This window comes from Necator americanus, chromosome II (assembly GCF_031761385.1).
Source record: "Necator americanus strain Aroian chromosome II, whole genome shotgun sequence".
NCBI lineage: Eukaryota > Metazoa > Nematoda > Chromadorea > Rhabditida > Ancylostomatidae > Necator > Necator americanus.
Window position 1 is genome coordinate 2,319,718 of NC_087372.1, and position 15,069 is coordinate 2,334,786.

At 34.7% G+C, this 15,069-nt stretch overlaps 1 protein-coding gene across 3 annotated transcripts in view; it reads left to right on the forward strand.

Annotated features, from left to right (window-relative positions):
- The window catches only part of RB195_016645 (uncharacterized protein), a gene marked incomplete at both ends in the record, with an annotated part of 86,401 nt that overhangs the window by 53,787 nt on the left and 17,545 nt on the right, over positions 1–15,069 (forward strand). For all 3 annotated transcript variants that reach the window (XM_064183270.1, XM_064183271.1, XM_064183268.1), the window contains 2 exons: positions 12,827–12,951; positions 14,924–15,043. In XM_064183270.1, coding sequence (XP_064039148.1) covers positions 12,827–12,951; positions 14,924–15,043 — 245 coding nt within the window. The remainder of the gene's footprint in view (positions 1–12,826; positions 12,952–14,923; positions 15,044–15,069) is intronic.

A 15,069-nucleotide genomic window follows, 5' to 3' on the forward strand; every position in this document is an offset into this window, starting at 1 on the left:
GTAAAACTCAAACCCAAAAAAAACTCAGAGTACTCGTTGACTTTTTTGACGTTTATGAATTTATTTTACTTTGTCTCATTTAAGTGATTTTTTTTCTTCGGAAAAAATGCCACAAATAAAATCCGTACACATAACTGCACATCAAATCATTTGTTTGTTCGTTTGTGCGGCGTCGATGCGTGTGTTTCTTCCGGCCGGCCGCCGATCCATCCGTTTTGGTTCCCGGCCGCACACGCATTTCCTACGCGTTGCCACCAATGCTGCTTGTAGAACACGAATGGGGTGTGTGTGTGTGTGGATGTTTACACACGGACCGCATCCTTCTGGATGCGGTGCTCGTTTTGAGTTGCAGATCATCGGCTGCGAAGGATCCCCTTGGATATCGATTAGATCGTGACCTAAAGCTCTGGGATATCGCTTCCTTTCTAAAATCAATGCTGATCTACCTAACGGCTGCACTTATCGGAAATCTGGATATTGAAAGTCCTCAAACCCCGTATATCCTCAGTGTTCTTGTCAATTTTTGAGGAAATTTCGAATTTATTTAATTATTTAGTCTAATTTAATTTATTTACTTTAATTTACAATTTAGTTTATTTATTTAGGTCTGTATGGGTTCTCCAAATAATACTACAATATTATCCTCGGTAATATTTTTAGCTATTACTTACTATGCTATTTTTAGCTAAAAATCTGGACGAAAAGTACGTAAATTAACATCGGTTGATGCCTGGAACAGTCCCTGCTCCGAGTAAGGTGTTTTTTAAAACGATCATTTTGTTTCTAGGATTTATGGAAACCCCAACGGCACATCTTTTAAAACAATTCAAACCGAATCAAATCTGTTAAACTAGACAATTTCCTCTTCCACATTTCACGGAACATCCTTGAAAATGTTAAATATAATTTTTCGGACATTTTGATTCATAGCAAGAGAAAACTTTTTTCTAAAAATTCTATTTCCATCATTTCACAGTTTTAGTAAGTCCTATTCATTTGTGAAAATTCAAGCTTTCTATTTGTTGCGTTTCTATTTTTAAGCGGATACGTACTTACTTAGGTCCGAAACGACATCCACACGCATAGAAATTTAATTTCCGATTAAAACAATAATGTGTGGGTATAGTGAAGGCGGTAAAAGGTTGAGCTGCGAGATTCGCCCAATCAGTGGTTCGAAATCGTCCCGAACAAACTAAACCATTCATTGTTTTGGAATCGAGAATTTGGTAGCAGGTTTGGGGAATAAAAAGGGAAGTGGTTAAAAAGTACTGATTTGATCCAGCCACCGTAATTCACTGTAAGGGTGCACTCACGTTCATAAACGTAGAACTGAATTGAACCTGAATCTGAATTGAAGTCGACTCCTTTGGCGGGTCCCAAGCGGATTTTCCAAATCCCTGCACTTTGTCCTTTGCTATTTAATTTAGATGAACAAATTTTTTAGTTTAATTTAATTTTAATTTTTGACTTTAATTTTTTTGAAATCTAATCATAGTTTTACATGACTATCCGAGATGGGATAAATTTGCATGAAATGCATTTTCGTACTCACAGCACAGGTGTAAAGAGTTGCCTAGTAGGGCAAAATAAAACCTCTTGATGTTTCGAGAATCCTGATTCCTCGGCTCGGTAGGATTTTTCTTTGAATTTTTTCTTCTATTTTTGAAAACTCTTTCCCTCGAGCCCTACTTTCTGCTGGAACCATAGCCAACCTAGTGAATTTCTGCAAATACACAGCTTTTAATCTACGCGTGTTGTCGGAATTTTTTTCAAACCAATCCATTTTATGTGACAAACATAGTGGTGGTGGTGTCCATATACCTTCGCAGCGGGAGATTTTTGAACCCTTTCTTCCTAAGCCCCTAGGATCAATGATTTCGTGTGTGTCGTTGCTTACTCATCACTGCATTTGTAAGTAATCTTCTGGAAGAATATTCTTTTGTTCGGATGACAACCTCGTCACAAACGCCAACGACATCTCGTAGTTGTTCCCTTCCAGCTCTGGATCCACAAAGATATCGGTGATGTTTTCAGGATGTAGCAAGGTCACAGTTAGATGTCAGAAATAAGAAATTTCCTTCTTAGCTGATGTATTCTACGAAAAAAAAAGCTAATGTGTTCTACGAAAAAAGAAGAAAGTGGGAATTTATTCTAAAAAATGATAAATTTTGACTTGAGATTTTGAGTCTCGCGAAATTTTAGAATTTAATTTTACTGCATTGATTGTTTTCGTACACGATTTTTCTTTAAAAAAATCTCTAGAAAATGAATTTTATTCTCTAGAAATTTTATTTAATTAAATTAATATTTAATTTTATTGCACTCGTACATTTTTCCCTTCATGTACCCCTTGACGAAATGAAAATGAATCCGAAAAACTCCACTAAACAGTATCGAGGTCCCACTTATTATTACAGAAAGTAACGACAAGAGCATAATTTTGGAATATTCAACAACTTTTGTTTGGTTTTTACAGAAAAATCCTCTTTCTTAGCCGGTAAACGTATACGGTAATGCGCCTAGAGTACCTCTGTTAAATTTTTCTTCAAAATCTTGCATTTTTCCGCTCATTCTTCGATTGGTCTCTTTTAAGAAACATTTTTGAAGCTTTCTATACTTAGTTTTTTGTTCCATTCGTAAAATGAGGTTTTTTTTAAAACTAAAGTCGAATTCTTCTGTCATCTGTTTATGTTAAAGGAATTTTCGGAATGTGGAAGCTTGTGCTTTTCAATTTTCCTCTTCTCTTCGAACAATGTGAATTTCCAAAAGTTATTGTTCGATTAGATTTGTGCCAGGCACCAAGTGTTACGTCTTCGTCAAAATCTTTTCTTTCTTTTTTCACATTGGAAACTTCATACACTTCATTCTCTTGTGGTTTAATGAAGGAAAATTCGAGATTTTGAGGAAAAGGCGCTGGCAGAACGAGTAAAACTGCTAACTCGATCTTTTTTTGATGTGAATAGAGGAAAGTTTTTAAAATTCTACAGTACCCACTTCCATAGGAAATAACCAACGCAGAAAACTAAGAGACATTAAAGATGGTGCGAAGTAAGCCGTCCAGAAATAAGCAGGATATCCTGGTCTTCTATGAAATTATCAGTTTTTTCGAAGAAATTTCTCTCCAGTAATATTTACAAATTGCTTTCTTAATAGGTTGATATAGTTTTTTCTAATACTATAATTACTTCGAATTTAAATTTTATATAAAGGAACAAAATAATCCTCTTTTCTTCTTATTATTTGGATTTTTTCAAAACCCAGTCTTCTTTTGAAACTAATTAGGACCTCTAGGACCTTTTGCCTCATTTTTTCTTTATTCAAAAATTTTGTGTGCTCCGTTGCAAATCCATAATAGGAGGTCCTTAGGGGACTTATTATAGGATAGGGCCGATAATGAGCTTGGAGCGCTTCGTACTTTCAGCTCACCTCACTCATATCAGTTTGAAATTACAGGAGCTCGTCGCATTGCTGACTGAGGACAGGGGATTGGGACCCTAAAAAAAACTCTGAAAAGAAAACTTCCATTTTTCACAGAATTCCCCAATTAAAGCTTAAGGCTCGATGAAAATTTTTCTGTCTTTTTTTTTCTTTTCATTTCATAGCCGACATGATGATTATCTCAGCTGATCTACTCTAATCTGTATGACGTATCGATTTTTCTGAAATGCACAACTTTCTTTCCTATAGAATAAGCTTTGATTGACGTAAATTTTCTGGAAAAGCTGGGCGTTTTTTCTCCGCTTTTTTGAGAACTAATGTGGTGCTAAGCTCTTCCTGAATCCTTGCCGTACTTTAGGGAACACTTTATCTTTCTGAGAATCTCTAGGCTAAGTGATTTATCGTCTTCTTATACGGATAATCTTCCGGGGACTTATACGGCTTTGTACTGAGCTGACAGCGATGAAAAAAAATCCCTTCTTATGCGATTTCACTCAACACATCCAGGCACTCTTCCAATTATCTCCAGGCAGAGATTTTCGATCTCAGTGAAAATTCTTTCCCTCTGAATGAACTGATTTCGTAAATATTACGTCATAAAATTATTAAAAACTTGAGTTTCTTTTCTTCTTTTTTCCTCTTTTGCTACCTTTTTTCCTCCTTTCCTTTGTGGTGGTGTGAATAAATAAATGGATAAATAAATAAATAAAAATATTTTTTGAACATAAGTGAAGGTATTTCCTTCACTTTAAGCACCTAAGTGGAACTTTGTAATTTTCCAGAAACTTCCCCTTCACCCGTTTTTCCATCCTTCAAAGTACGATTCCCCCATAGTCAATGAATATTTCCTTACAGCATCCATTTATCCATGGATACATCGCAAAAGCTTGCAATGAACAGGTTGTTGCTTGTAGCAACGGTGTTTTTTTTTCATTGCTGCGTTGCTGCGTCGCTAAAAAGCGAAAAATAGTAATAATCCGTGACATTAATGGCGTTCGACGTTTAAATGTTAGTTTTCATGAGGATTCGATTCCATTCGAACAGAAAAGCATCCTTTTAACAAAATAATATCCCGGGATTCACCAAATTTTGGATGAATTTTGGATTGGTAGCGAATTCCCGAACACCAAGTATTTTTCCGCCAATTTTTCTCTTTTTTTGGCTATTTTTCACGTGTGATGTGATTCCTCCGTGTTCTGGATGAATTGAGATGTTTTTGTGATGGCAGAATGTCTTCAAGAGCAAACGATTTTTTCCCAAAAAAAATATTAAGTTTTCAAATTGTAGCGTAGACGTAGTCGTTAATCATCGACATCAAAAATATATCAGAATACCAAGGAATTTATCAAAGTTTTCATCCGTAACTATTTCCCAGTAGAATTTTTCATTATTTCCATAACTGCGATGCTGTGACGGGCGACAGACCGTTTTGAAGCAAAGAGCAAAAATCAACGGACGTCAAAGTGGCTCTTCATTTTTTCTTTGACCCTATTTCCTCAGTCCTCATCGAATATTCGAGTTTTACCTCCTCAAATCCTCAGCATTTTCTCTTTATTTAATCCAGCTATTCTTTTCTTCATGTTCGATTACCGTAAAGGCTCTGACGATAAGATTAAAATTGGAAAGAACTCGAAATATCAACGGAAATTAATTTAATTAATTTCGAGAATTTTCTAGAAAATTCCGGTGAACTAGTCTCCACGCTGTATTGATTTCATTTCTCATTTCACCATTTCCCTGAAAATTTATGTTCTAAATTTTTATAGATTCTTCTTCTAGCCTCAATTTTATCCTTCTTTTTCGTTTCGTCTTTCTTCAGTTTTACATATTTATCGGATATTTTCTGGCATAAAAATGCTTCCGAATCGACATTGCCACCTATTACTTCATTTTAAACTGAACCACTCCTCATTTTCCTATCATATGTTTTAAATTAATTTAAAAAATAAAAATAAAATTTAATAGTTCTAAACATACGTTTTTGTTTAATGTTGATTTGATTTAAATCTCAAAAATTGATTTAATTATTTTATTTTTTGGGTTACGGATTCTCTCCAAAGTTTAAAGGAGAGATTCCAGTCGCATTTTTCCGAGAAAAAAAAACCTTGTAAAAATTATTATGTAGTAATTCTATAATCTCTAATGACATCTGTAATTTGTTCTGATCTGTAGCCGATTAAATTTATAATTCTTATTGTTAAAAAAAAACTCTAAATATATTCGTATAAATTGTAAGGCAGGGCGGTCTATCGATTCTTCTGCTCCAATGAAAGATGCCCCCCTCATTTTCAGCACAAACGTTGAAAATCTAATTTTCTTGCCTTCTTCAGCTTTTTATAATTTTCTGGAATTTTTGAGGATAATAAATTTCACTAAACTCCTGTGTACAATGGACTCTATCATTCAGCTAAGGGTATTCTATCAAATATAAACATCTCTAAAATCTTTCCAATTACAATTTTTGAAAAAAGTTTTCTGGAAAAAATTACTCATTTTATTATCGTGCTAGTTGCAGATTTATAAGTGTTACAGTGTTTTAGCGGTCCCATCACGTCATATAGAGATTCTTAAATCATTTTGAAGGAATTCCATTAAGGACCCGCCCGCCGGACCTCTCTATAAATCACCAAAGTTCTCTTCAGCCGAGTGTAAACAATATTAGCGCACAATTTGTACCTTTTCCAGAATTTATACCCGTAGTGTTGTGTGTGCTCGGTTCACACGGATAAATTGTTTGCGCTCGCGGCGATCACCTAATCAAACCAAAACTATCACTAATTTCTTGTATTGAGGCGAAAAAAAAAACCACCGAGGGAATTTTAAGTTCCCAACTTTTTCCACAAAACTCCCATCCTCCACGAATTGATCCGACGAAGATTTTAGAAAAAAAAATCTTTCACTCTCCTAATCTTCCCACATCCAAAAAAGGTGCTATTCTTACTGATTGTTTGTTTGTTTTTTGTAAATCACTAGTGCTACCTATTACTTACTATTGATTTATTAAATTACTATTGATTTTTTAAATTGCTACTAATTGTTTGTTTGTTATAAGCGACTTAATGCTTATGAGATTTTGAAAGATTTTTTTGCAGAAATTTTCTTAAAACTTCTCTGAAATACTTAATTAAATACTTAAACTCTCACCTAATTAAATTTCGAAGTTTTCTTGATCAACAATAAGAGATGCCCTAACTCCTAAAACATTTTGAACTTTTTCTTGGACTACAAAGATAATTGAAGTAAACACGTTTTAGTACACGAGATTTCTGTAGAAAACAAAATTTTCCAATTTCACTGTAACCTGGTAGATGTATAGAAAAAAATAAGATTAAAAAACAGAAAAAAATTAGCAAGTTAAATGAACAAATTTATTCTTTTCTGCGCTTTTTTTTTTTGTAATCTACTTCAAATATAATACTTAAAATAAATGAATAAAATATTTTAAAAAAACAAGCAACGCCTTAGATTTAACTATACTACCTAAACTATATTAGTAAAATATTTCAAAAAATACAAGTTCTAGTAAAATATTAAATAAAATATTAAAAAATACAAGCAAATTAGATGCTTTCAATATACGTTTTTTGTTACTTTTACAAATTCTCGATGCGATTCTCTGCAAAGCTGATTCGCAGAACGTTGCTGTGTTTTTTTTCGCTCAAATTACAGAGTCGCATAGACCTTGGGCTTTGGCTCTGGGTTCGTTATCCTTCATTTCTTTCACCTCATCAGCGTCCGTTAGCACCTACATAGCAGTTTTCCTTTCGAATAACGTTTGCGTACGCAATAGTTGAGCTTTTTGAGTCCACATACCTCCTAATTGAGTTCCATTCATCCGTATGTACGTGTGGGGAAATAACACCTTATGAATACCTCTAATCTAATCGGAAATTTTTTTCGAGTCACTAGAAATTCACATCATTAGAAATTACACGTACTTCATATTTGTAATAATTTCTCGATATGAAATTTGTCCTAAGAATTTACATCTGTACGTTTTTTTTTTTTGAAAATTAGTATTTAAGTGTGGAAAATTCTATTCAAACACCTGCTACTTGCGGTTATACCGTGTAATCCTCATCTCACCATTTTCTATTTTCTATTGCATTTTTTAATTTCTTAAGCTCATATTATACCTCAACGAGAGAAGTTTATGTTTATGTTTTTTGAAGAGGTTTTGTTTATGTTTTTTTTGAAGAAGAAGAGAATTTAATGTGTTTTTTTTCTCCCCGTCAACATCACAAATCTACCTACTACTTAACTGTTGTTTTTGTCAACTGATAATTGCTGGACGACGTCGCCCGCTGTGCGTGCAGACGATTTTCCCGCTGAACACACTTCTGAACTGCTGCTACACAACTCTCTTCCACAATTCCCGACGTCGACGTCCGCCGTTATCCGTTAGAGAGAAACGCACCGCTTAGAGAGGCAATTTTTCAATTTACTACGAAGCATCGACCTGTTTTCGTCCGGGCACCGCCTTTATGGAATCGCTCTGCTTACTTCCAGTTCAGCTACCTAGTTCCTATACTTCTAAGAAAAAATTATTTCCACGTTCATATTTTTTCTCGTCCATCATAAAAAATTTCCAAGACACATCGGCCAGTTCTAAGCCAAACTATTGAAGAGTTTCATGTGAAAAATATATTTTACACCATTCTAATATTATTGTATTTTAATATTACCAATGTATTATTCTAATATGTTCGTAGGATTAAGAGGAAGGATTATCAGATTACGTACATACGCGGATTTTCCTGGAACCGGACGTCACCAAGGGAGTCCCTGCAATATTTCTCCCAATCGGAACTCAATCAGGGTTCGTATTTCAACCTGAGAAAAATCTCAGGCTATTGCAACCCGAAGGGAAAATATATCGGAAGTCATATATGAGCCGCTCACTTCAGCCGGAGAAAAAAAACGGGCTCTGCTAAGGAAAGGAGAGGAAAGAATAGGTGCCAGCTGAGAGTTCAGCTGGATTCGAGGCTTAGCGACATCGTTAACGTCACTTAGGAATTTTTTCTGGGAATGAAATTATGAACTGGCTACAGGGAGGGAAAAGAACGATTTCAAAGGATTCCGGATGTCCGCAGGATCAGTCGAAAGCATCTCGAAGTGTCTCGAAGTCTCTAAGTGAGCAGTGTTAATTAACAGAATAGAAGGAATATTTTGCAGTTCTCGGATATCCGCCATTGTTTTCGAAAACAACAACTAAAAAGCAGTGGAAATTGTTCTTCAGCAACGATCCACACAGCAATTACTTGGATCGTCGAAGAAAATCCAACCGCCCCCCCCCCCTTATCTTCGCACTTTTTTTTATTTTTCAACCTTTCTCTTTATTTTTTTTCTATTGCCGATCGGTTATAGATCTGGAAACGTCCGCAAGGTACATCCACGGTAAATTTATAATAATCTTATATTCTGATTTATTTTATAACATTAATGAGGGGGGTGTGGCGCAATCGGAAAGAGGTTCCACTACAACCTTACGATCGATCGATGGATCGATTGGTGGTTCGAAATTGCTCTAGTGCCAACCAAACCTTTCAAGCCTCTTGGAGTCGATAAAATGGTACCTGGGATTGCCTTGGAGGATAAAATCACTAGCGGGACGGATCGCGTAGCCCTCGCAAGTTACTGTAGAGTGCTCCTGTAATCCTCAAACGATTCTTGAGGTGAAATGAACGCGTAGGCGGCATCCGAAGCGGATTGATTAACGCCGGACTCCCTATCCTTTTATCCTTTATGTTTTCATCGGATGAATTCCGCTAAGAATTGGTGAAATATCAGATTTCAGCCACCATCTCGCATATTTTTGAGCTAAAAACTTTCGATAAGTCATTTCTTTTCTTTTCTTTTCTCTTTTTTTTTTCTTTTTCTTTTATTATCTATTTTCTTTCTTGCCATCTAAAATGTGCTGAATGCCCTCCAAAATTCTTCCAGATTTAGCTACTTATTATAGATATCGGAAATCGTCGCAAGTATGTAGATCCAAAATATTTCCTTGAAAAATTTCACTACTATTTTTTTTGGAAAAAAATGTCTTCAAGTAAACTATTGGATACGATCCTGACATCTTCTCAAATCTCCCAATTAATAAGTCATCAGAAATAAGAAAAATCTTTTTTCTTTGCAAATGTTCCTAATATTCCTGTATTTCCTATTTCCGTACTTCCAAAATGTACAAATTCTCTTCTTATTTACAAAAACCACGTAATAATATACTTTTAAAGGAGATCTATTTCATTTCTGGATGAAGTTTCAGGATTTTACCTACTGCTCAGAAAAAATAGCAATAGAAAAAGAAATAATAGAAAATACCATTTTCTTCAGAGAATTTGAGATTGAATTAAATTTGCATAATTTAATTGAAATAATTTAATTTGAGATTGACTTAAATTTGAAATAATTTATCACTATTAATGTGATTGGCTAATAAAAACGTACAAAATAAAATAAAATAAAACAAAATAAAATAAAATAATAGAAAAGCAGCACGTCTTTATCGCATAACAACTTCTCGCTTATCTTACAGGCTTATCATGATATTTAAAATATTTATATTATTTTTTATCTAATGGTGTATTCCATTCTTCCCCTCCATCTCTCTTATTTTTTTCTGCTCGTTGAGGACTAAAAACTATTTTCTGGCTTATGAAAAGCTTTGGATTACTGTACTCTTAGTAAAAAAACGTGTTTTTTCCTCGCAAAGATGCTTTTAATTTTTTTTTTTGGAAAATTTTTGTGGTTTTCGCACGTAGTACATAACAAAACGATATTGGTATTCCATCCAGAAAATTAAACTGTTAATGTTCTTACAAGCAATCTTCTACCTTTCCTTTGATGCTAAGATTTGATGTAAATTATTGACGAATTACAAAAATTAGAAAAAAAAGTGACAGAAATTAGAAAATTTGCTAATTGAAGCAGAAACTCTATTAATTCGTGTGAATCATTGCAATTATGAGCGATTTCGATTCGGTTGCATTCAGCCGTGTTGAAGTCACAATTTCCGCTCTGATACGGGATTCAGGGATATTAATCCCTGCTCGAATTTGTTCTCGAATCTCTAATTCATAATTTCACGGAGATAAAATTAGTCGGAAATTCCAGTGACTACATGGAATCCTTATTTTTCATATTTATTTTATTATTATTTTTTTATTATTTTATATGTGGTTTCTCAAAATTCCAGTACAGATTCTTCGATGAGGATTCTCATGTTGTCTTCCAGGCACAAAATGACAGTTTATTAGCCGCCAGCATCCATAGGTGGTTTTCTAAAATAAATAAAATAAAAAATAATAAATAAAATAATAAAATATTGTACTAAATCTTTTTCGGGCTACGAAAGCAAGCCCAATTTTATTCAATTTTAGCTGTGCTATTTTCGAAAATTTCAGCAAGCCTTAGAATTCTTCAATAAACATTTGAATGAGGTTTAAAAATGTTCGGAACAGCGTTCAATTTACGAATATTTAACTATTATTTTACTTTTTTTTAGCATTTTATTTACATCAAACGTCAAATATCTTCAAGACGCAATTCTAAGAGTCGAGTCTCCTAATTTGTAGCCGTTGGTAACTGAGAAAATAAATTTTTCATGGAAGTTTCTTAAAGATCAGGATAGTTGAGAGCGATAGATATCATCTTCGCAAATCGATTGGTACATCCATATTCACTGATATAGAGAAAAATAAATTAAATTATAGAGAAAAAACAAAAAAAAAGCGTTTTCATCGTTTTTTAACGATTGTAGCTGCTGTATTTCAACACCATGTAATCTCTTTCCCTATATTATTTGTTTATTTATTTATTTATCTATTTTTTTTATATTTCATACCATTTTATTTTATACGATTTAAATTTTTTCCTCGAATACTCTTGAAATCGAGAGTGATGCATCTGATACTCTGTAATTTCGCGTTGTTTACAAATAAACAGGTGACTTTCAATGGCAGTGAGGAGCTCAGAGCCTCTGAAAGTAAGAATTTAGCTTTAGAAAAATAGTGCAGGCTTGAAATTTAGCTTATTTAAGGGTGCAACTTTGTAAACACAAGAATAACCCTCGCGCAGACCATCTGCCCTCATTTCTCTATCAGTTCATCTAACAAAAATCGTGGAGAGATATTCAGGAATTGCTTCTCAACTGTCAAAAGAATTTCAATCGATTTATTAGGATGTATGGAAATGGAAAGAATTCATTTTCAGATGTTGGATTCAACATTTGAAGCGTCAATAAATAATTAGAAACCCTTTTTTATACGATAGTATACCTATTATTTTACAAATCCGTCATTCTTGGAAAAAAAGAGGTTTCTCCTCGCCTTTCAGCCTAATTCTAGTGCTCGTAAACGCTTTCGTCGGCTATGACAACGTAAACATATTATTTCGTTTTCTCCTCCAAGAAATATGGGTTCGGGAATTTTCAATCCTGAATTTAGGTCTCCCAGATTTTCACATGAATAGTGTACATAAAATGCTTGAAAAATCTTTTATTTGTGAGTTAAGAGATGATTAGAAATTTGTTTTGCTTCCGTCGAATAACCGTGGTTTCCCAAGGAATTTATCCTACGCAAAAACGCGTTAATCACATAAAAGAAGACAACAAACAACGTTATTCGGTTCGTCGCCGGATCCAGAGACGTATCAGCATCGAAGCCGCACATTCCTACGTAATTTCTGTGCAGGATCTCGGCTTCTGTGTGCATTCCCAGTTTTGTGCTTAGTCAGAATCTGATTTGTGAATCATGTCATGAAATTGTATCAGCGAAAACATCTTTTCAACGTTTTTTTCATTTTTTTAGGTAGATTTTCGCAGGTTTCAGAAAAAGTATTTTTTTTGGAAATACTAGGCAAAAAAACCGTCATCGCCTCATTCCCATTTTAGCAAGAATTCTCGATTCGAAAACTATCCAGAACATTCTGGAAGACCTTTAGCAGGATTCAGAAACATATCCGGTTCTTCTATGAAATTATCAGTTTTTCGAAGAGATTTTTTTTCTAATATAAAAAAAATTACTTCCATAATAGATTGATATACTTTTTCCCTAATATTATATTTACATTTTGGACTTTGTTTACCTTTCCTTAAAAAAGGCCCAAGATGGTTCACCCACTTTTTTCTCAGAATTATCGAATCCCATAAAGAAAATATTATTTTGGGAATACGGTAAACAAATTCAACGGGGGCTCATCGCTGAAAATGAGACTTAGGTGTCGTCAACAATCACACCCTCCTCCTGTGTTTTATTGTTTTCGTGGATCATGGACAGTGATTTCTTTGTTCTTTTTTTTCCTTCTGGTTATCCACACAACGGAAATTTCACATTCCTTCTCAATCGCATACCTATGTACATAAAGAATCGCATTTAATTCTATGTTTCAGTGTGATGTCAGACGTTAAACGATCATTGCTGGATATGAGTCCCGGCGGAAAAGCGGAGGATGAAGAGGAACCATCCGAGGATGAACTTATCGAATCCAACGAGACGTTCTCTGAGTTTTGCTCACGTAAGTGACGCGGAAAAAAAATTCTTTTCATCATAATATTTTTTTTCCTATTAATCCAACTCTTTATTTTTTCTCGTTTTCTTTTACGGGGATTTTCCCTTATTTCAGGAAATTATTTACTAGCGTCATAAGGCATTAGTTTTAACCTTATTAAAGGTCTCCATCTTTTTTTTCCCGAAGTGTGTCTTTTGTATAAGTACATGGAAGTGTACTAAGGGCTGATATTTATGTTTATGTACCTCTTTTTTTTTTGAAAATTTCTGTCGAACAGCTCTCTTCTTTTGCGGCATGAGTTCTACAAAATATCACCTTCTACAGTAAAAAGAAAAACTTGAAGAACGTAATAACACTGAAAATTATTTATTTCCTCCAATTACACTGAATAACTTCCATAATTGCTTAGGAGACGACTAGGTCTAAATATCGGTGGGGGGGGGAGGAATATTCGGCGTAAGTAGTATCGTAATCCATTAACTACCGAACTACATGATCCTGACATCGTCCCATTATTATTGGCAATTTAGTGTCCATTCACCTTACTGCGCCATTAAACTGCGCTAGTAGCGGGAAAAAAAGGCTTCCGCCCATTTTTTTCTTTCTAAATAATTATCTACTTAAGGTACTTAAGGTTCCTCCTATTATTAAAGACTATTGTTAGTTTTTAGGTGGATTAAGTACAGTCCTATTAGAACATATGTACCTATTCTTTGCAGTTTCCCTTAAAGGTCACCATTTTGAAGTGGAGGTGGGCACGGAGGCGGGTGGATGGGGGGAAATTAGCAATGGATTACGTGCTGGGAACTTAAAATGTTTTCCGTAGCTAATTTTATGAATATTCCTTCTACCTTATCGAAAATTTGATTTTTTTGGACTTTTATTTCTACGTTAATAGTAATATTATTTTTTTAAGGCTCGTTCCCATTATTTCTTTCCCAATGTCATGTTGAGTTCTAAGTGGGTGTTTGCGCTTAATTCTCCGAACAAATCCAGAAAATTTCATGTGAAACAGACCTGTGTGGTCCAATCTCTCCAACGATGCTACTTATTACGGGCACTAAAAGTGATAGTGTTCCGCAACGCGTGCGCAATTGTGCAGATAGGACAGCGTTTGCTTCTTCTCTGAGTTATGTTGATTGGATTATGGACTGACTAGATGGCAGCGGAGTTCTCCGCATTCGACATTCGCGTAACAAATTGCTTCGTTCGGGAGACCGGATCACAAAAAGTTGTTTCTCACGATTCCATCTGGATGATTGCAAAGAATTAGGCGCGCGCGCAAGCCTCATCCCTTGCTTCTATCTATTCGTGGTGAGATCCCATCGTTGTTTTGTTGCTGTTTACGTTGTTATTTACTGAATACGCAGCTTTTTGAGTACTATTCATTCCGATAACCTTTAAAAATAAGGACAACTGGTCGAATTTTTAAGCTCTCCCGGGGACAGTTTTCCCATTTCGCCCATATATCTTCGTCTTGATGTACATTTTTGTGTCAAAAGCATGGAATGGCATGAAACCCCATAAATCTTCTTCCTCACGGAGTCTATGGAAACCTCCATTGACTTGCTTGACGAGCTGTTCGTGTTTTTGAAAAATGTCATCTAGAGAAAAATATGTGAATAGTGGGTGCTTTTGTTCGGGATTTTTTTCCTTTCGTGAACATATCCGCAGACATATAGGATCCATAAATTTTCTGTGTAAACTGTACACATTAACTATTTTTACTTTATTGGAAAAAAAGAAACGAACTATTCCGTAAGAATCCGAAACACTTTGGATCCTGACAACGTCTTACATCTTCCAATGTTTCAACCCCAATTTTGTAAATAATAGTTTTTTTTTTCTCTGAAAACACTTTCATAGATAGATAAAAACTCAAACGCAAACGTAAAGGTAAGAAGCAACGTATTTATAAATTAATTTTAATATTCTGTTTTTAGCCGTTACCATGTGCTCGTTTTTTTTCTTCTTACAGGGCAAGCAAGAAACGTGGTGCATTTTTTGGTTGAAGATTGGTGTTTATCCGCTTTACTTGGGATAATCACCGCCGTGTTATCCGTTGGTATGGACGTTGCCATCGAACTTCTTCAGCACGGTTCGTCGAAGAGGGATATGGTGTTC